We start from the raw sequence: 22,546 nt of genomic DNA on the forward strand, positions 1-22,546 counted from the left end.
GGTATTAAACCATAATTTTTTCTACCCATGAGTTTTCTTGCTTGTACTCTCCTGATTCTTCTCCCATCTCAGAGGAAGGAGGGGGTGAGAATCTATCTGGGCCAGTTTGGTTAAACCATGGCACAAAAACATTTCCAAACTCTGCTGTGCACCTTTGACCATCCCATCTCTACCTACTTCCAAAAACCCGCATTTATCAAAACCCAGTTAAAAAATAAACAAATAAAGAAAATTCCCCTTTGAGACGACCATAAATCAGAGGGACTGAATCAAAGCCACTGCCTGTGCCATGCCTCCAAATCCCAGAGGAATTTTGGCTTGGATGGGCTGGTGGGAGATGTGAAGAGCTCGGGGTCCCTCTGCAGGCAGCAGGAGAGGGATGGAGCACGGAGCCTCCAGCAGGTCTGCAGCTCCATCTAGTGCCACACAGCCCAGGAGAGAGAGAGAGGACAAAGTTGGAAATACCACCAGGAAAATCTCTGGGATTCTAGAATCTTGGACACTGAGAATTTTAAATTTTCTGTGATGAAAGATACAGACATATAAGAGAATACTATAGTTGATCTGGGGGTGTAGAGGAAGCTTTTAAAATTGAATGATAAAACTGGAATTATAGGTGTGTAGTTTAATTAGAAGTGTGCAATATTATGTATTAAAAAACTTAAAGAGTTTAAAGTTTTAGAATATAGTAATATATATAAAACAAAATAGAAGTTTTAGGCTGGTGAGTAGTTGTTATAACTTGGTATACCTTATTAGTGAAATACTACAAAACTCACAGTTTGTAAGACTTTAATATATATATGAAATAATAAAAACCTGAGTCTAAACATGAGATACAGTCTCAAACACTTTCAATCCCAACCCTGACAGAAAAAAAGAGGCCAAGAACCAACAGGATGTGAAGCCTTGGTCTTTTGAGAAGGGTTGTATTGTTAGCACATTTTATTTTATTTTATTTTATTTTATTTTATTTTATTTTATTTTATTTTATTTTATTTTATTTTATTTTATTTTATTTTATATTTTTATGTTATTTTATTATTTTAGTTTAGTTTAGTTTAGTTTAGTTTAGTTTAGTTTTTTCCCAGAGTTTTGAAAGGGATAATTGATGTCTCCAAGGGCTAGAGATGCTCATAAGAATATTAATATATTCCAGAGAGTTGCATTTCAAAGCAAAACTATAAAAATGTGAGGACCAAACTCTAAATTACTGTTGACAGACAAAGTTTTATTCACTGACATATACAACAGTGCTATGTGATCTTTTTCTGTGCCAGCAGGGCATTAAAAAAAAAATCACCTTTTACTCAGTGTTCAGATCTTTTAGATCCAGAATAACGAAGGTGGATTTGTGATTTGTGGAAACAGTGAAGGAAATTTTTTTATTTTTTATGAAAATGAGCCAGAAAATTTGAACTATCGTGGGATTTCTGTTTTTTTAGTGTTGGTGTCATGCACTGCTCATGCACAATAAAAAGTGATGAAGAGTTCATGCTCCACTGTATAAAACCTTATTTTTATTAGTTCATCCAGACTGTCACTTTCTCAAGAGTGACTGAAGCGGGACATTGGATTTCAATTTTTTGGAGTGGAAAGCCATGGAGGGCACAGAGATATACAGAAATCACACATTTCATCCTCCATGAAGCCACCGTAGTGCTCACAGAAGGATTTCATTTTCAGATGCTCCATATCACTCTTTGCAGAGCTGTATTTTGCTCATAGATTTTTGTCTGCCTGGAGCAGCAGCTGAAGACCAGGCAGAATGTCCCCAGAAATCTCAAATGAGGCCAGATGTCCATCCTTAGGCACTTGAGTTATTCTTTAAGTCACTGCCTGGGGAAAAGAAAAAAGGATTATTTTATCAGATTCACTGTAGTAATATTTTTTTTTTTTTGTTTTGACTTGGAGGATTTCAGTAAAGCATTTAAACTTTTTGTATTAAAAAACTCATAAAAATCACACACATAAAATAATGGTATTTTGGGCAGAAAAAAAAAGTTGTACCTATTTGGAAAATTTTTGAACTAATTTTAAAAAACAGATTTGGATTTTTTTGGAAGTGGGATGAGAATGAAAGGACACAATTTTTATTTACAGATTGCCTTCATCTGATGGCATTCTGCTTCCAGAATTTCTGATTCCATGGGGAAATAACCAATTTCCACTGCCTTCAGGTCTAGCTTTGGATATACCATGGGAATGGCATTAATACTTTGAGGAACAGTTACGAGCAATGCAGGGATCACAGAGTGTCTCCCCAGATATCACCTTGTTGGTCTGGTCGCAAATGTTGGATTCAAAGTGTGAGCAGACACTTTTTGGGGATGTTCTACCCTTTCCCAGAAGCCCAGATAACAATAAAACCTGATTATATATTCTTTTTTTAATTAGGTAATTGGCTCTGCTCAAAGAAAGCCCCAACCCAAAACAAAAGAAAAAACCCAACAAGAAAAAAAAAAAAAACCACCAAAAACCCAAGAACAAATCCCAAACATTATTTAGAATTCTTTTATTTCTGACTTCATTTTATCTGTTCTTTTTTCATTTGTCACGGGGTTCTCATTTAAATTGATGCAGCAGCAGTCATTTACAGAGTTGGCTTTGTACAAACATTTGCCAAGTTTATAAATGTGCATTACAGACATTTCTTGGTGTACCCACGTTTCTGTATGAGCTCCATAATGAAGGGGAAGATTTTAATGAAGACCTAAAATCTGTCTATAAATCTGTCTATGTGGTTTCTATTTATGTCTGCACGCTAATAAATCTTTTATTTTCTTGCACTTTTATTAGCCCCAAACACCTTTCCAAGGGCTTGACTTGCCTCTCTTCTGACATAAGTGTGGCATTATGTTCTAAACTTTGCAATGTTTAATCCCTCCTTACCTGTTCTAGCTTGGCAGAGAAATAAGGAGATAAATTAAGGTGGCAAAAACATCACAGAGGGTTTTGGGGATGGTTTCTTTTTTACTGTGTTGATATTTGCCATGTTATCTCAGGTTTTTTTGGATTTTCCATGAACTTCACTTAAGAAATGGAGATTTTATAAAACCTAAGCACACTATTCCTACTTGTTTGAGTTTTGGGGGGTTTTGGTTCAGTGGTGTGTTGGAAGGGAAGAAACCCAACCAGGCCAGCCTGAATATCTTTTCCATTTTTAAGAAACAACAGCAAGACGGAAATCCAATAATTTCTGCTCCTCCACTTCAAAAATCTCAGTTCTGTGCTGCCTGGACTTCCACACTCTTTTCCTTTTTCTTCCCAACCAACAGCACTGTCTCACCTCCAGTATGAAAGAACCTCAGGCCAAGAAGTATTTTCACATTTAGCCAGCAGAAAAAAAACCCAATCTCCCTTTTGCTGCCTCGTGTTCCATGAAATGTCTTTTTAATTATGGTGATTCTACCTTGGTAGCTTTTCCACTATAATAAGCCTTCCCTGTCAGGAGGAGAAACAATAATAACAACAAGCCCTGCATTAGGAGGAAACATTTAACCCTCCATGCCAAGCTTGCTGCCATCTATTAATTAGCAGAGGCCACGGGAGCTGTCTTTGTCCCTCTGGGAAGAGAATTTTATTTGCAGCTGATAGTTTATACTTCTTGTAATAGGAGCTGCAGAAATAACCCACCAATCACCTCGTTTCAACCTGAATTGAGGTGCTGAAGCTTCCAGGAAGAGCTCTGGGGGTGTGTGCTCAGGCCAAGGATGTAATCATGGCTCTTTTCAGGATTCATCTCCCTGCCCCAAAAGCAATTCCAGGAATAAACTGCCAGTGTGGAAAACTCCACGTTGCTTTCTTCATTCATCCTCGCCCACCTTCTACCTCTGTGTAATTTGATTTGCTGTTAGCATTTCCAGCCAGAATTAGATCCAGCAGCAAGTGTAAATAGGAGTGTTGTAATGTTGTTATTCCCTTAATAACATCTCGGGGAAAAAATCAGGGTCTCTTAATGGCAATCATTACACTAAAACATTATTGCTCCAAGAGCTTTTATTTCAATAGCAGAATCAGCCTTCCAGTCCTGAAATGTTTAAAATGAGAGCATACATTGGTTTGTTGGTTGTTGGGTGAGGGGTTTTTTTTTGTTTGTTTTCTGCTTTTTAAAGCTTTGGAACATGAAAACCACTCTGAGAGTGGCTGCAGCAAAAAGGTAAAAGAGCACCACCAACATGCAGTGGTGTTTCCAAGAATACCTGGCTGATTTCCAGCAAATCTGCAGCTTAGCAGCTCCTGAAAAATATCCTGGGCCAAATTTGAGAATGGGTTTGTGACTTTTTCCATTGGTCAGTCACTCTCAGCACAATGGTTTAGGCTCAGCTGGTCTCCTTTGGGTGCCTGTTGATCCATTTGGCTCTAGAAATTGATACTGACTGCTGCTAAGAGGAGGAATTTGTAAAAGATGGTGGCTGATTTCATTCTTTTATCTGTTTGCACCATCACCATTGTGAATTTCTGATATTTCAATTGCCCTGTGTGTGACTCTTGACTCTCCTCACAGATTAGATTTTTCATCACCACTATTGCAGGGATATTGTGATCTTGTTTTCTGATTTCATTTATCACAATTATTTTCCCTGGGAGAGAAGGAAACTCAGGGAAATAGCCACTTTCATCATCTCACACACTCTCAAAAAAAGGCCAATATTGAAATAATCACTATAATTTTTGCACCAGGAAACCAAAAGCATAAGCAAAGTTAGTGTGATCAGAGCATGTAAGGGTACCATGTGCCTGAAGCTTCAAGTCACAGTTATTTCATCAGTATGCAAGAATTATCCACCAATTTTCCAAATAATTCATCTGGGAGAATTAAAATCTCTTTATACAAAATCAACTACCAGGAAAAGGAGATCAGTGAATGTGAAGAAATGACAAATTGCTCAGCATGGAAAGCTCTCTGTTAAAAACATAAATGGAATTGTCCCTTTTCAAGAGGAAATTTATGAGTTTATGTTTTCTGGCCTGACTACTATAATTCCAGAGTTTGTCTTACAGTTTTTGACATACTGGTGGAGAAAGAAGAGGAAAGCAAACAAAACCGTCTTTAAAAATAAAAGGGATTTTTGACAAATAAAAGAATTTAACACAATAGGATCTCTGTATAGACAAAGGCTCTAAATCTCAACGTTTCCCCTGTCTGTGCTTCGTGGAACATTGATTTATTCCTGCTCTCCTGGGTGTAAATCAGGTGTAACCCTGAGTTAGTTTTTATGTACATTCTGTTTGTGAGTTTTTCAGTACAGATCAGTCCTAAGGCTGGTGTGGTTTTCACCCAGCTGTTTTCACTGGGGTTTTGCAAGAAGAATTTTCTCACATTATTCAACACAATATTGTAGGAAGCAGGTTCATTCTCTGATCATAATTGTGCAATGCACTTGCTAGTGCACTGTTCTCTAAAAAACAAAACCAAAACTACTTTGTGGTTAAAATCCCTGGTTTGGTTTTGATTTTATTGCCAGAGACTGATGGAGCTCTTGTTTCCCTGAGATAATTACATTTCTGGGCAAATCCCAGTGCTCTGATGACCAGTGCTTGAGCTGGAAGACCCACAAGAAAGTCTCATCCCTGTAAGACAAGATTCTGTCTCATTTGAGGGTTCTGACTCAGAAATCTGTAGTTACAACATTTTGCCCTCTCAGAAATTGAATCAATTCTTTCCCCCAATGTACAACTTGCAGTGCTTGGCCTTGAGCTCACAAAGTTTCCCTTGTGGGAAAGATTTTGGTTCCTGTTGTGATTTCCTTTTTCTTTCATTCTCCTTTCACAAAGTGCCAGCACTCAGAATAATGAGTTCTCCAGTGAGCAGATCACATAAAGGATTTATGTGTTGAATTCCTTGTATAAGGAATGCAGTTGCATAAAGGATCTGGTTGGACTAATGGAAAAATGAAAGTTGGTAAATGGTAAAATAAAAATCAGGAAACTTTCATGAAAAAGAGATGCTTAAGCATGTCCTCTTTTCTTCTTTTGCTATAAATAAAAGTATGGCTTGGGAATTTCAGGTGTGCATGTATACAACAAAAAACTTGAAGAAGGAGAGAAGAACCTCACTCTTTCTAGGATCAGGGATGAATGGATGAATTAATCAGTGAGGAATGATGGTTGATGATACATCAGATGTGTGTCTGTATTTACTTCTATTTAGATATTTTATATTATTTTTTAAATGTCATGGCTTTACTACTATTCATAATAAATTCTCTCCCTAAGTAAACTAAACTTCTCTCCATAAGTAAACTAAAGAGAAGGCTATTCTAAAAAAATAAACTTACTAAAATTTTAGGTTTGTTTCTTTACATTATCAGTGAGAAAAAAAAAATAAAGAGAAGTATTCTAAAAGTTTTATTCTAATTCTTAATACTCTTTCTTTTAGTTACTATTAATGCATTTTTTCTTTATAAACTTTTAAAATTTTAAACCTACTTTACCTTTCTCCTAATCCTATCTCTCAACAAAAAATAAACACATCAGTAATTCAGCAACACCAAACCCACCACACTCTTTACTGCATTAACCAAGGAATATCAAAATTAACAAAATCTCAAATTAACAAACCAAAACCACTAATAAGAGGTAATAAAACCACTAAACAACAGGTATTTTTTTTAAAAATTGAGTATTTCCATCTTGCAGTCTTGCTCTGTGTGCAATCTTTAGCTAATCAAAAGGCAATCAACCCTTAGCTAATTGCCCTCCCAGGTGGCTCTATTCACACTGTCCCATGACTAATAAGAAATTGGCCCTTCCCAACAGTCTGGGGTTTGGGTTAAACTGAGCAAACTGGGATATTTCCACAAAGCTGACTCTAGGGAGAAATGATAAAAAAAAAAGTTGTGTTGAATGACAGGAAGAACTGGAGCACACCAAGAACTTTGTTGTTGTTTTTAGAGAAGACAGTGGTGGAAAGAGGCTTCTGTTCATTGCTCAGAGAAAGGTTTGTCTCATCCATAACAGAGCTGAGCACGTTTCCTTTGGTTAAGGGGAACTGGAAGGCACAGAAACAGCTGATCTCCCATAATTTTTGGCAGCACAGCACTCTGGCTTCTCACCAGAAGGAAAGTTTTGGAGATCCCACAGATCTCCTGAACCAGCTCGTGTCACAAATCTGCTTTTTTATCACCTTCACTCCCAGAGTAGTTTCAAATTGGTTTTGTATTGACATCCATCTTTAAAATCACCACAGAAATGCTTTCTCTTAATTGTGGGTATTTTACCACAGCCAGAAAACTCAAGGTTAACCTTTGTGATTCTTTTCATGTTCTGAGCTCTTTAATGAGGGAGTCACAAAGTAAAGTCACAGACATAAATCCTTTCTTATTGTGAGTCCAGCCATAAATAATGGAAGGTTTAGTTGTGGTTCCATTGCAATATGCAGAAATACAACAAGCAAGAAACAAAGATCTTATGATAATCTCCCCTCAGCAAATGACTTTTTTTTTCTCTATGTCAAATTAAAGAATTTACTTTAAATAGAGGAAGTGAAATCTTCCACCAGATGATACAACTACACAAGAAGCTCCATGTCCTGAGGAAAAACAGCCTGGGATGGTGTGGACAATAAGTTTAGGTAAGGAGTTGAGGTAAAAAGGAAAATAGGTTTTGATAAAGGAAGCCAGGCTTTGTAATTCAATTCATCTTTGAGAAACACATGGCAAGGGATTCCTCTCACTGAAGATGAATGTGAAAAGTCAGCCAAAATCAGATCTCTGGTCTGGCTGGGATTTATCTTATTTGATTTCAGGGCTTGATTCATTTCTCCACACGAAGGGATCTGGTTCCCTTTGCCCAGGCAGCCTCCACCTGCCATGCCTTCAGTGTCCCTGTGTCACAGCTGGCACCTCCTGAGAGTGTTGATCAGGGAATCACAAGCTGGGGAAGGCTGGAAGGGAGACTGGAGGAGTGTGGTCCCACCTCCTGCTCCAGCAGGGCCCCCCAGAGTGGGTTACTCAGGATTGTGTCCAGATTGCTTCTGAAGATCTCCAGTGAGGGAAACTCCGTGCCCTGTCTGGACAATCCAGGGCTCAGTCACTGCTCAGGGAAGTTCTTCCTCATGTTCAGGTGGAACCTCTTGGGCATCAGTTCCTGCCCATTCCTTCTGCACCATGGCTGGGGCCCACGGAGCAGAGCCTGATCCAACTTCTGACCCCTCGCTGCAAATACTTAAATCCACAGATGTTTATATTGTATTATAAAGGATCTTACTTGGTTATGGTCTCCTCTAATTGGGAAGCACAACTGAGCCTTGAACTGTGAGAATTTATGCAGGATCTTGGCCAGTACTCTACTCTCAAGAACCATTCAATGGACTGAACTGACTAAAAGGTTCTCTTTTAGGTGATTATTGACCCCAAAGGAAGCTGAAACATCCAGTTTGCATCTGGACACCAACATGTTGATGTCTAAATTTCTAAATTTTGTCTTTAACAAACTCCACATCACGCCTGCCTTTGAAGTCACTAAAAGAGACAGGATGGCTTTGGACACAGGGTCACCTACCACAACACAGCACAAAGGAGGTTCTAACAGGAACATGAAGGGCAAACTGACTAATTACCTTAGGCTGGTGATTAATCACAGTGGGAGTTCACTTTTCCAGCTTACCCAGCCTGCATTAGATATTCATAACCCAATGTGTGAAGTGGGTGGAATTTCACCCCCAAGCAAAGATCCAGAGCTGAGCTCTCATCCTTCCCTCCTTTCAGAGATGGTGCTGGAGAGGAGAACACCCTGAGGAAATTATTATCTTGTCCTCCATAGACATCCAAATTATGTTAGGCAGATTGCATTTAGTGCTGTCTGTGACTGTGAAAATAACCTGGAATAATCAGTTCACATTTACATTCTTAATGTCTGAGGTTGGGTGAGATGAGTACTGATGTAGGGGGGTGAGGTGATTCCCCTCTGCAGCCTCATTGGAGAAATTGGGATAATAAAAAAGTATGGAAAAAAGATATCCTTTTGGTGGGGAGGCCCTGGCACAGGGTGCCCAGAGAAGCTGTGGCTGCTCCTGGATTCCTGGAAGTGTCCAGGGCCAGGCTGGATGGGGCTTGGAGCAGCCTGGGACAGTGGAGAGTGTCCCTGCCATGGAGGGGGTGGAATGAGATGAGTTTTAAGATTCCTCCCAACCCAAATGTCTTAGGTTGCAAATGTGCCTGAGGTGTGTGTTCTATTCCCATCTGTCAGATCTGGGGCAGTTATCTCTGTTCATGGGGCAGTTTTCTTTATCTCTCCCACAGCCCATCCTCCCTCCAGGAGATCTCTGATGTCCATGGCTAGGGAGTGTCCCTGCAGGGCTGATCAAATTCCACCATCCCATGGGGAGATGCTCCGCCCAGGGGAGGAGCCAAGCATTCCTCCCTGGATCCAATCTGCCCTGGGAACAGCCCAGCAGCCTTTGCCCACTGCATTCCCAGAGGAGCAGCTTTCTGCTGCCCTGCATTCCCAGAGGGAGAGCAGGCCCATCTCCAGCAGCCCTGGAGCTGCAGAGGAAAACTCCCCCCTTGTGCAGGATCCCTGCTCCAGCAGAAGCACAGCTGGCACTGCAGGAGGGCTGAGCCCCCCTGGGATGGGACTGTGCCACCACCCTGAGCCCCCTGGGATGGGACTGTGCCACCACCCTGAGCCCCCCTGGGATGGGGCTGTGCCACCAGCCTGAGCCCCCCTGGGATGGGACTGTGCCACCACCCTGAGCCACCCTGGGATGGGACTGTGCCACTACCCTGACACACAGGGGGACAGGGCATGCTCTGACTCTGGCAGTGGGGTTTTTTTGGTACTATTGCATTTATATTTTTATTTTCCTAATAAAGAGCTGTTATTTCTATTCTCATATCTTTGCCTGAGAGCCCTTAATTTCAAATTTTAACAATTCAGAAGGAGAGGGTTTACATTTTCCATTTCAAGGGAGGCTCCTGCCTTCTTTAGCAGACACCTGTCTGTTCAATCCAAGACACCAAACCATCCTGGAATTCCATGACTCTCTCTTTTAAACATAAAACAAGCAAAGACCAGTATACACCAGTAACTAGACTTCTGTGCTGTTAAAAATAGGTTATTCCTGTTTACCCAAATTCAATTTTATAGGCTCAGTCTATACCTAGGAGGAACATGAATATTTTCTTGGCCCTTAGGAAGGGAGCAAGCTTAGTCTTAAACCTGCATTTTAGTGAATAAAAATCAGGGTTGTTCTCCTCCTCTTGGAAGAGAAACAGAATTGAAATCGAGTTGAAGTGGCCAGAGGAAAGCAAGAAAACCAATGAATAATACAATGCATAAAACAATTTCTGAGACAGGAACAGCTGGTCTGTCAACTCTTTAGAGACTATTAATAGGAATGAAGATTTCATTGTGTGTCACTGGGAAAAGCAACTTCCCTTAGGTCAGTAAACATAACTTGCTTATTCTTGAATAAAATACAGTGGAAGTAGAGAAGGGATTGCTGACAGATTTGTTTTTTTCAGTGCTGAAAAGATTAAAGGAGTTTATTTTTAAAAGAGTTAAATGATATGTTTGTGGAAGAGGAGTACAAGTCAGATATGTTTTTCAAATTCACAAAGTGCTTTAGAGACTCGGGTGAAATTAAGTTTACAGATCAAACAGGTAGGACAGAATCCACATAATCCAAGGGTCTGTATTTTTTGTCTTTATTTTGTGTCCCAGGTGTCCCTGGGGCCAGGCCAAGGAACTGTAACAGAATATGGGCACATAAGGAGTCAGAGCCCCAGGACATGGCAGGAGTCAATTTTATCCAAGAAAAACAGTGAGGAGACAACACAGGGAGGGCTTACAGAGAACATCAACTGGACAAATTATCCTCATGCAGCTCCAGGCACTGGCCTGATATTTAGTGCCTTCCCTTTTTAGTACCTCAAACCCAGCCTCCTGCCTTCAGTTGTTTGATTTTTCTGCTCTCACCCCTCTGTCTCAAGCACCCCACAGAGATCACTGTCAGGAATAAAAACCTCCAGCCTTTTTTTATACCCTCCTTTTTCTAAAGCCCGTGAAGTTTTGCTGTTAATTAAAGTCACAATATGTTTCTCAGTAACACCACGTTCTGCCTGAGCACTGAATTATGTACTCTCTGTAATTGCAGCCTCCTTCTCATAATCCCAGGGCTTTTTGTTTGGCATCTTTAGTCAGATTTGTCAAAAGATTGTTTAGAAATGTCAGTAAATTCACCTTTATGCTCTGGCTGATGGCTCATGCTGCAGTGTGGGGCTGGGGCACCCTATTTTCCAGCCTGAAGTGCTGCTGGAGGAAATTCAGGTGATTTTAGGAAGATTTTTGTTGTGAAAAACCCATTTTCAGGTAACATATGGTGTCGAAACCCCATTCTCCAGCTTCCACAAAGGTGCTCAGCAGCTCAGCAAATGCCAAGTAATTTTCATGAAATGGCATCAATTGATTCAGAATATCCAGGAGGGGGATTAAGAGGAATCTCAGGTCTGTTGCCTCATTGATTAAGTTTCATACCAACACAATGGTTTGTTGTTGTTAACCAGAGGAGGTTTTCATGCACATCTGTTGAATTCTGAGCCCAGGTTGATGTTGTGGAGCAGCAGGAAAACAAATGTGGTTCTTATCTTTGATGAGTTAGCCTGTAATTCTTGGAGAAAATAAAATAATAATGCTTTGTGAGAGGGAGTTTATCAGGCAAGGACCTATTTTGTGACAAAAAGTAGCAAAAAACATCAGAGCATATGAAAATATTATGAGAAATAATTATTATGATTTTTTTTCCTGCATTTTTTTCACTATTGGAGCTTTGGGTACATGCAGAGAAACAGCAAAGAGTAAAATGAATAAAGCAACTTGATATGATGAATATAAATTAGTTTTTAGACTAAATAAGGTTTAAAGGATCTGTTTAAAGTAATGAAGGGATGTGAGAAGACTGAGGAAATCAGAGACTTTAATGTAAGTGAGGTTTATAACATTAACTACAGTGAGATGTTACAAAAGCCCAATAAAAAGGCTTGATTTCCTTATTAGGATGGAGAAATATTCTTACAAGAGGAATTTCCAGGTAATTAATTTAAATCTCAAGGATGGGAACGTGGGCTGCTTTTTTGATCAGCTGGAGATGAGATAGGAAAAGCAGATGGAGGAGAGAAAATTTATGAGAAAGCAAATATTGAGAGACCAGGTCTGCTCCATCAGGCAAAGCTTTCTCCTAAAAACTGCCTGCAAATACTCATGCCAAAAACCTATGTAAAAAAATTACAAAAAATAAGTGGTTCTCACTTGGGTTTGCTCCAAGCTGGTTTTGATGACCTAAAACCCCTCACTTAAGTGACCTTCAAGGTAATAAATAATAGAATCCAGGTGAAATATTGGAGGCTGGAATGCCACACATGTTCCTTCAGTGGCATTTTTGTGTTTACAGTGTGGCTCCTGAGAGCAATTCCCTTTGAAACACAAATTCCTGACCCTGAAATTTGAGTTGTGAGGGGAGAGGCTTGGGGCCAGAGCTCCATCCCCTGACCCAAATTATTCTGATATTCCCTGATCTTGGATATTTGAGTTGGTTGAATAAAGTTCAGCAGGGATTATGAACTGTTCCTGTCCTGGGGGTGTTTGACAGGTCTGCACTTGGCATTTTTCTTTGCATTAGGAGTAGGAGCAGCCTGGCAGCATGTGTTGCCTGTCTTGTAAAAGGATCCTAAAAATTATTCCAGTGTGACAGCAACCACCTTGCTGACTAGTGAAAGTGGCCACAGTCTTAATTTCTCCTTTACAGATGGGGAAAAAGTCAAATGTCAAAACCAGACTTAATTTTATTCCCCCAAAGTTTTAATATCTTTATTTTCTCACAAATCTGATTTTTAGAGTAACATCTGAGGCTGTGCAGGTCAGGGATCAGGTGCCATTTTACAGCAGTGAAAGACAAACATATAGAAAAGAGCAGATGAAGTGAGAATTTGGTTACAAATGTTATATATTGTATATCTGAAATATTTAGGTGGAGCTGGAAAACCAGGCACAGGACTTGTAGGAGAGCTGTACACCTATGGACAGAAATAAATATTTCTTCCAATGGCATTGAATGCCTATTTTGGGGTAACTTAAGCAAGTCCTGAATCTCCCCTGACTGCTCATAATTTGTGTGCTTAACACCACTGGGAACTAATGAATGATAGACAGGATATGAAAGAGCACTTCAGACTTACCAAGGAAAACTGCTTTTGCCATCTTCATCATTTTGGTTCCCTCAGGTCCTGAAAATATCTTGGTGCAATATTCAGTGGGGCAAAAACCAGAGCTGGTGCCTGAGCCCTAAGAACCTGACACTCTTTTTTTTTTTTTTTTTTCCTCCCCAAAAAATCTAATCTGTAGGCAAGAAAAGCTTGAACTTTCTTAGCACCAAAAAATAAACCTGAGCCCAAGGCATCTTTGTGACACAAGGGCCAAAAAGATCTTGTTCAAGCTGTGGAGGAAATGCTGTCATTGCACAAAATTTCCCATCTGAGAGGAGGGGGATGCCAAAACCCAGAAACTCCATCTCTGAGTCCCAAAGGGAATCCCACCCTGCCAGACCCACTCAGAAAGTGGCCACAGATTTATGTTATCCATTACAGACGGGGAAAAAGTCAAAATCAGACCTAATATTTTTTTCCAAATCCTTGGAAAGGCAGGAGGGGTGAATGCATCACGGAGAATTCCTGCTTCCAAAACCACCCCAAAACCCACACTGGTGTCCCAGCTCCCTGCTTTGCTTTTTTTTGGGGACATGTTCATCCTTTTGCACTGGCCAAGTGCACAGAGGTGAATTCATCATCCCCGGGGTGTTGGTTTCTCTGGGTCTGGACTGAAGGCACTGAGACAGCAGTTCATGTTCACACTCAGGTGTTTATTATTTCTTATCAGTAACACAGTCTCACTGCTGGGAGTTCAGCAGCTTTTCATCAGAAGGCACAAAATGGCCACAATCTCTTGTTCCAAGGGCTTTTCAGACTGAACTATCCAATGAAGAGCTGACACCTGGATTATTTTCCCTTTTAACCCCATAACTGATCCCACAGAGCCCCCAGTGCAGACTTGTCTGCCCAACTACAAAATGCCACCCAAACCCATGGAGAAGGAGGAAGAAGAAGCATGAAGAAGAAGCCCAGGATGACACCCTGTGCCTCCATCTTGCTTCCATCCACAACATCCTAAAAACCCCAAACCCTCAATTTCTCACCCAGTGACACACCTACACTGCTCTCTATCATCTATTTCACACTTTTGTGGGTTCCAGTCTATCTTGGAGTCTGGGAAACTTTCTCCATGAGTGAGGGTCAGAGTCAGTGCTGCCCTGGGGGTCAGGGCACCCCAGAGCAGACAGAGAAATATTCCCAGTGCCCTGGGTTTGCACACAGGAGAATCCTTTTCCCTCTGCTCCCATCCTGCGGGGGGATGCTCAGGGAGCTTCGAGGCTCTCGGGGCGGGCCTTGGGCAGGTGGGGGCGGGCAGAGCCTCGGCTTTTGGCAGCATCACAACAGGCAGAGGCAGCGCAGGAGCCGGCGGCTGCTGCGGAGGATGCGAACTTTGCGCTGGCTGCTGCTGCCGCTGGTGAGTGAGAACCGCTGGGGCGGGGGGAGAGCACATCTGGAGCCCGGCCACAGCTGGATGGCTCCACAGCTGCCCCACTGCAGCCGGGGTGGGGGAAAGTCCGCAGGAGCTGGGTAACTTTTCTTCTAATGGGGAGTGGGCAGAAAGAAAGAAAAACAAGGAAAGGATTCAGAAGGAAAATATAAAATGGGGCAGAGATGTTAGAGGGAAGGAAATAAAAAAATATCCCTGAGTTAATGTGTTGACCGGGCTCCTTTGATTAAAATTTTCCAGCTTCAAGATGCTGTTAATAAATGACTTTTCCCTTCTTTAGAACTGCAATTTGCAGAGGACAGAAGAGCATCCCCAAATCAGAATGGCTGTAGCAGGGCTTTAGACAGACAGAAGGGGACAGATCGCTGTCCCAGCTGTCCTGAGAAAGGCAACTTTGCAGGACAAGGAAGGTAGCTAGAAAGGAATAGTTCCTCCTGATGGATGGGGACATTTACCTCTCTGAGAGGGCAGGGATGTTTGCAGAGCTGGAGGTTTCTAAAATCACCAAGCAGGAGCATGAACTGTCTGGTGTGTGTGTGCACCGAGGGCAGCAGGTGAGCCTGTGCCACTGGACATCAGGGAAGATGGATGAGCCCAGGGACACAATCCAGGCACAGCCATCCCTCCCTGATCTCCACACTCCACCACTGCCCCTGCCTGGGATGCTTAACAAAAATTAGTGCAAATCCAAGCTCAGATCCAAGCTCAGAAATTTCTCTTCTTTGCCCTCAGTGCTCAGCCTCAGGGAAGAGTTTGGAGCCTTTCCTCTGGGTGTGATTACTGGGGACTCGTTCATTCCAACTTTCCTCATTTCACAGTGAAATGTTCAGTGTGGGCTGGGATTCAGCAGGAGTGAGGAAGGAGAGAGTCACCTTCCCAGGAAACATTCCATCTTGTCCTGGGAGAGCCAGATGGAGTGGGTGCTTCTCTAGGGCCTGCTTTCCTCTGTGGGTAACTGTGAGAGCCTAAATGACAGACTGATCCTGACCTTTCATTTCCAAACTGTGGGAGATGGGATGTAAATTTTCACATCTGCACAACCCCTGGATCTTGTTGTTTCCTCTGTATTTACACAGATTTATGTACAAGGGGTAGCTTGTGGGTCCTTGCAATGCAAACCTCACCAGTGCAGCTATTATCATGTGCAATACTGTTCTTCCATGCAAAACCAGGCAGCCTAAAGGCTTAGACTGCTGCAGGTGAAGTGATTTTGGCATCTGGGCCAGCCTTTTTTACACCTAAAGGAGGCAGAGCTCATTCTTGCAGCTGTCAGCAGAGTGGAGCTGATCCAAAGTGATGGATTGTGCACATCTGGGGGCTGCCATACATCATTTTAATATTGCAGCACGTTGCAGCAGGCTGTGCCCAGAACAAGAGAAATTCTATAAACTGGGTGATCTACACAGCTTTTGGCCTCAACATATGAACATCAACTCCATGTCTGGTGAGAGGCAGTGCTCTGAATGTCAGTGGGGTTTGTGTCTCAGTCTAGGTCTCCTTGCATGTTCAGTGGGCCAGGGAAGGCCTGAGACCCCTAGGATGAACTGAGGGAATAATCCCCTCCTGTTTCAAAGGATCATGTCTGAGCAGAGAAATAATTCCTGGATGGATTCTGCAAATAAGTCATTAATCAGATATGAAAATAAAGCAGAGGGCTAATCCTGAAAACTTCCTCTGTGGAGCTGGGCACTGTCACCTCCTGTCAGCTCCACAGGGGGGTATTTGTGCCTTGCAGAATAGAGTCCTTGACACTCAAAGAATTACCATTCACTGGTAGGTGACAAGGAACAGAGAGCAGAGGAGGCTGAAATGCCTAAAAATGACATTTTATGCCTTAAAGAGTTCAGAGTCTCAGGAAGCAGAGGACAAAGAGCAGAAAAGACTCTGCCTTCCCTGCTCTCCCTGCTGTGCTAAACTGCTTTCCTCTCCAAACACCTACATTTCCCATTTCTGGGGAGGGCTTTAGCCTGATCTAATGAATGGAGGTGAGAATGGAAACACAGGTGTGCCACCACTGAGCTGTACAATCCCTTCAGCAAAGCATTTCTTGTGCTCATGGGCATGGGCATCCAAACCCATGGCAAGATGCTGAGCTCCCAGTGAAACAAACCTGGCTGTCTCAATTTCTGTGTTTAATTTGTGCTTCCTCTACCAGCCTGGTCCCTGCAGACCTTCAGTTTCTCTCCATGGGGAGCTGGATGTGTGGAATAATCTGTTTTCAGGGGTTTTTTAAGCCTGGAAGGAGTTAATGAAGGGAGACAGGCTCCTGTTCAGGCAGTCACTATCCTCAAACAGGTGTCTGAGCAAAGTAGGAGGAATCCTTCCCTGGAACTGCTTGTCTGCTTTCACTGATCATTAAGGGAGGCTTGATGGGGGAATTTAGATTAATCATCCACAATTAACTGTCTAAAATTAGGAATCTGGTCTAAAGCTACTCATTGAGCCTTCTTTAGTATTGCTGGGAAGAGATGGAAACTCTCCAAGAATACAGATCAATTAAATGAACCTGCTGTAGGACTTTGACTGCCAGGTTCCAGGACTTTGGGATTAGATGACATGAATCCCACCTGCAGGCAAAAAAAACCAATACTGAAAAGGAGAAATTCTCTTTAATTTACAGGAATACTTGCCATAGCAGAAAATGGGGATGCTGAGTTATTAGTGTTCTGTTGTTCTTCAGGCATTAGTAACAATTAAATGCTCTACCCAATTTAGCAGAGCGCTGATAAATTAATTTTTCTCAAGGTAATACTGATTACACAGCATTCATAAACAAAATAAATTAGTATGGCTGTGTTGTCTCATAAAGAACACCTATGAGTGAATGCATATACTGATAAACATGGAAAAATAGGTATAGCAAGTGCTGTTCTCTGTCAGGTCATGCAGTTAAACACAGCCATATAAATACAGTCCAATCCACGGAGGAGCACTCAAGAATTGCTTCAATGTCTTGAAAACAATATTGGAAATATGTAAATATGTTCCTCTAAATGACTGTGAGGCAATCAGTGTCTCAGCTTCCCTTCTTCCATAGGTAATCGAGTTAGAGAGAGAAAACAAACACAGAAAATATCCTCTAGGTAGTCATTTTCAGCCAAAAGGACTCGTGAAATAATCTGTTTAACTGACTGAAGAGAAGGATTGGAAATGAGCCTTTAGCTTGGGGGTTGGAAGCTCCTGGCATCAGGATGGGGTCAGAGCTGGAGGCTGAGGGCAGGACTTTGTGTGAGAGCTGAATTCACAGCTGGGCACTGGAGTTCTGTCACTGCTGGGGGTCACCTGGGGCTTTCCAGAGCCCACAGTGGCAAACATGGCTTGGGGATGGTGGAAAAAACCTAGATGGAAGCAAGTGAGCTTGTAAGAGTTGAGCTGACTTTTTTTACTGCATAAGAAATCTTTATTTTTTATAGTTTCTTGTGACGCTGTGTGCAGGGATCCCAGGGTGAGGGAAGAGATGAGAAAGTTGACTCCATTTTCAGAAGGCTTGGTTTACTATTTTATGATATTTATTATATTAAAAACTATACTAAAAGAATAGAAGAAAGGATTTCATCAGAAGGCTTAGCTAAGAATAGAAAAGGAATTAATAACAAAAGTTTGTGTCTGCCCGAGACAGTCTGGACAGCTGGACTGGGACTGGCCATTAATTAGAAACAACCAGGTGAGACCAATCCCAGATCCACCTGTTGCATTCCACAGCAGCAGAAAATAATTTTTTACATTTTGTTTCTGAGGCCTCTCAGCTTCTCAGGAGGAAAAACCCAAAGGAAAGGATTTTTCAGAGAACATGTTGATGACAGTTTCTTGTTTTCTGACAGAGCACAGCACTACACACATGGCATTACAAATATCCCAGGATTACTCATGGGCCAGGGCTTGGACAGGAAGGGTTTTAGGGCAGTGCCTGGGCATGTGGCTGTGAAATGGACAGGAGCTCATGGAGCTCGGGGTGGGCCCCAGATCCCTCCAAAGCTCATGTGAAAATTGGCTTCAGTGCCCTGCACTCCCCACTCTCAAAGATTTTTAATTAGCACTTGGCTTTTTGGGGAATTAAGCAGATGGAAGGTTCAGATGAGACACATTCAAAGGACTGAGAAGTTTATGAAAAAGGCTGAGGTTTACTTTGTCTGTTATTCAACCTGTCTTCAACTTGTTTTTTCACCATGGATCTTCCTCCATCCTAAAAGCATTTCCTGCCCATTAAAATTCCACTGAAAAAATGTGTGTATTTCAAAGCATCTCCTGATTCTCCTGCCTGATGTCTTTGGCAATCCTTGAACTTTCAGGACTAGCTGAACACTTCATTCCACACTTAAAAATGGGGATGCAGGAGTTGTCCTTGCTGTGCTTTTCTGTATTCTAAAATACCAGGTGAGTTTTAATCCTCCGAGGTGGGATTCTGTGTGTGACATGAATGGCAGACAACTCTGTGTGAGGGAGAACTAAAATATTCAGGCATCAGAGCCATATCAGAGGAACTGGGGAAGCACAGACAGAGGGAACTGGGAGTGGTGGATTAATTTCAGAGCATGTCTGAGCTGGGATCTGGGTGAATGCAAGCTGAGGAGGCAGAGAGAGCAGTGATGAATCTTCTCAGTCAATGATTTATGTACTTGACGTAAAACCTATTTGTGAGGCTTTAGGATTGCAGGGCATGGAAGCTGAAACAGATCACTGGGAAGAGCCTTCAAGTTCTTGAAGCCTTCTCATCTTGTCAATGAATTCAGCCAATTCTTCGAGCTTTGATTAATTTTCAAAAGAGACTGAGTGTTACTGCTGGCTCTTTGATCCCCTGGAATTGCTTTTTCAAAGGTGAATAATAAATGCAGTGCCCAGCTTTGAAGCACTTCCTAATTTTCAGAGAGCATAGAAAATGTCCCTACTTTTCCCCAAGTGGGCTAATGGACTTGTTAATGAGTGAAGATCTGTCTTTTGTGTGACATCTAAATTACAGTTTTTCTACCCCCACAGCAGCTTAGGGGCACCATTTTGGAATGGACTCTCAGGAAAGATTGCTTTTAATTAAATTGCACTAAGTGTGGCCTGAAGATGTTGCCAGAAACACTCCTCCCAGTGCTTGCTAAATTTCCTGTTGTTCAAAGTATATCAAAGCTCAAAGTGCCATTACTTAGATTTTTCTGTGCAGATTTGGGGAAATAAATAAACTATCATGGAACAGAGGAAATAGAAAACAATGTTATACTGCTCTCAGTGAATAAGCCACTGAAGGTTTCAGTGCAATAACCCTACAAGATGTGAAGAAATTGAAGTCTAAAATTAAATGCAAGCCCAACATCTGTCTCTCTAAACTGTCTCAGGTTTTTAGCATGCTCAGGGTTGTCATAGGTAATTTTTTAGTGTTCACTGTGTTCCAGGTGAGATTGTTTTCATGGTAAGGACTAGGGGTCAAAACACCCCTGTGAACTTTGACTCAAACTGGTCAGTAACATTCAATCCAGTAAAAAAACCCCTTTGTGTTATGATGCTCAGGAATGCAAAGCTCAATTCCTTGAGGACTGTCCACATTCCCTAAAATTTCAAAGTTTTATGTGTGAATCTTGGGATGAAAGCACCCACTGTGATTTTGAGTGAGAGTCAGACCTGGTTACTGCTGAGACTGGGCAACATTGATCCATGGAATAACATCTTAAATCAGCCTCTTACACTTCTTGTAGTGGCAGGGAACACTGTGCCACATTGGACTCATCTGCCTCAGAAAGCTCTGCTCTGTTTTGGTTCCTAAATTTTCCTTTTTTGTGGTGAGCAGGAGCTACTCTTTCCCTACAAAAGCCAACTTTTCAGCAGATGCCTCCCAAATTGCCATAAAATGCCTCTGCAGCAAATGCAGAGCTCCTGCTTTTTAGAAAGCCCCATCACACAACACTTGCAGCATCACAAAACTTTTCACTCAAGGCATTGTGAGATTAATAACAGAATATAAGCCATAGACAACAAATCACAAGTAATGCTCTGCCCACAAGGCTTTTCTTTAACTGTACAATGGTTTTATATCTTTTTTTCTCTCAAAGCCTGAGGAAAACCAATGATTTGATGCATCATCACTGCTCTTGATTCCTTGTACATGTGTCATTTTTTTTTTCTTTTTTTTCTGCCCAACAGCAGGATTTATTTGAGTGAGGCTGTATGTTTATAAATTAATAATACCAGCCCTGTTTTGGCTTCTGCTGGGATAGTCTGTAGCTTACATCTAAAACAGGGCTTGATGTTGATTTTCAAACCCTGAAGTGTCAGTGATATTTGATATTTAATTGTGGGGGTCCTAGTTGTGGGTTTCTCTGAGTCTGGACTGAAGGCACTGAGACAGCAGTTCATGGTCACACTCAGGTGTTTATTATTTCTTATCAGTCAAACAGTCTCACTGCTGGGAGTTCAGCAGCTTTTCATCAGAAGGCACAAAATGGCCACAATCTCTTGTTCCAAGGGCTTTTAAGACTGAACTATCCAATGAAGAACTGACACCTGGATTATTTTCCCTTTTAACCCCATAACTGATCCCACAGAGCCCCCAGTGCAGACTTGTCTGCCCAATTACAAAATGCCACCCAAACCCATGGAGAAGGAGGAAGAAGAAGCATGAAGAAGAAACCCAGGATGACACCCTGTGCCCTCCATCTTGCTTCCATCCACAACATCCTAAAAATCCCAAACCCTCAATTTCTCACCCAGTGACACACCTGCACTGCTCTCTATCATCTATTTCACACTTGTGTGGGTTCCAGTCTATCTTGGAGTCTGGGAAACTTTCTCCATGAGTGAGGGTCAGAGTCAGTGCTGCCCTGGGGGTCAGGGCACCCCAGAGCAGAGACAGAAATATTCCCAGTGCCCTGGGTTTGCACATTTAATATTTAATGTCACTGGTCTGTGATAACATATCTGGGCTCCTGTGGTTGTAGCCCTGCCCACCCCAAATCCAGAACCAGAAGGAAACAAATCTCAGCCAATGATTAATTGCTCTACCTATGAGTGTCAGTGGGATTTGCTGCAGTACCACTGTGGGTATCAAAGAATCCCAGAATGAGCTGGGTTGGAAGGTGCTGGGCAAGATGAAACAGGAAAGCCTTATAAATATGATTGCCTGGCAAAAGATTCTGAGAATATAGAAACTATAAGTGAGATTGAAATGAAAGCAAACTTTGAGATACCAAGCCTTAGTTACTGAACACCTGGAAAACAATGGTGTGACCAGCTGAAGGTAATCCCCTTGTGATGGAGCAACACCCTCTGCTTGCAGACAGCTCCAGGGGTCAGAGCAGACCCTGCTGGCCTGGCAGAAGGGCCCAAAGAGGAGTTTTTAGGGTTTAAAATGTAGCACAATATGGTAATGTAATGATTCTCATGGGCTGTATGTAAGTGCTGTAGGATTTGTATCTTGTACTAGATTGGTTAGTGAGAATTAGAATGCTCACCACAGAAGAAGATTTATGGTATTGGAACAGGAACCTCTCTCATCCTCTTTACCACGGTCTTGCCTTCTTTCTCTTTACCACTCTCTTTAGAAGGGACCTTAACAATCAGCCAGTTCCAACCCCAACACTTTCCACTGTCCCAGGCTGCTCCAAGCCCTGTCCAGCCTGGCCTTGGGCACTTCCAGGGGCAGCCCCAGCTTCTCTGGGCACCCTGTGCCAGCACCTCCCCAACCTCTGGGTATCACTACCAGTAGATCAGGATTTCCCTAAGAAATCATCAATTTTTTTTTTTTTTCTGATGATTTATCACCAGATAAACTTCAGAGGCAGGACTACCTGGATCTATTTCAGCAATTCCTCTGTTGTGTGTAGAACCAAGGCAGTACCACCTCCCCAGGGGTGGGGTATGAGCTTCCCCAGCCATTGCCAATGAAGAACCACATTTTTCCAACAGCTCTGATGAAGCCCTGGTTCAGCAGGTGTGGATTTACCAGGGAGGGAAGACAGGAGATGCAGCCTGC

The 22,546-nt window shown here is 42.1% G+C and overlaps 1 protein-coding gene across 1 annotated transcript in view; it reads left to right on the plus strand.

Annotated features, from left to right (window-relative positions):
* Positions 1-14,406: 14,406 nt before the first annotated feature.
* Positions 14,407-22,546, plus strand: part of LOC132339318 (vasoactive intestinal polypeptide receptor 1-like) — a 30,986-nt gene continuing 22,846 nt past the window's right edge. The window contains exon 1 of the mRNA XM_059869520.1: positions 14,407-14,562. Coding sequence (XP_059725503.1) covers positions 14,407-14,562 — 156 coding nt within the window. The remainder of the gene's footprint in view (positions 14,563-22,546) is intronic.

The sequence above is a fragment of the Haemorhous mexicanus genome, chromosome 1 (genome assembly GCF_027477595.1).
Source record: "Haemorhous mexicanus isolate bHaeMex1 chromosome 1, bHaeMex1.pri, whole genome shotgun sequence".
Classification (NCBI taxonomy): domain Eukaryota; kingdom Metazoa; phylum Chordata; class Aves; order Passeriformes; family Fringillidae; genus Haemorhous; species Haemorhous mexicanus.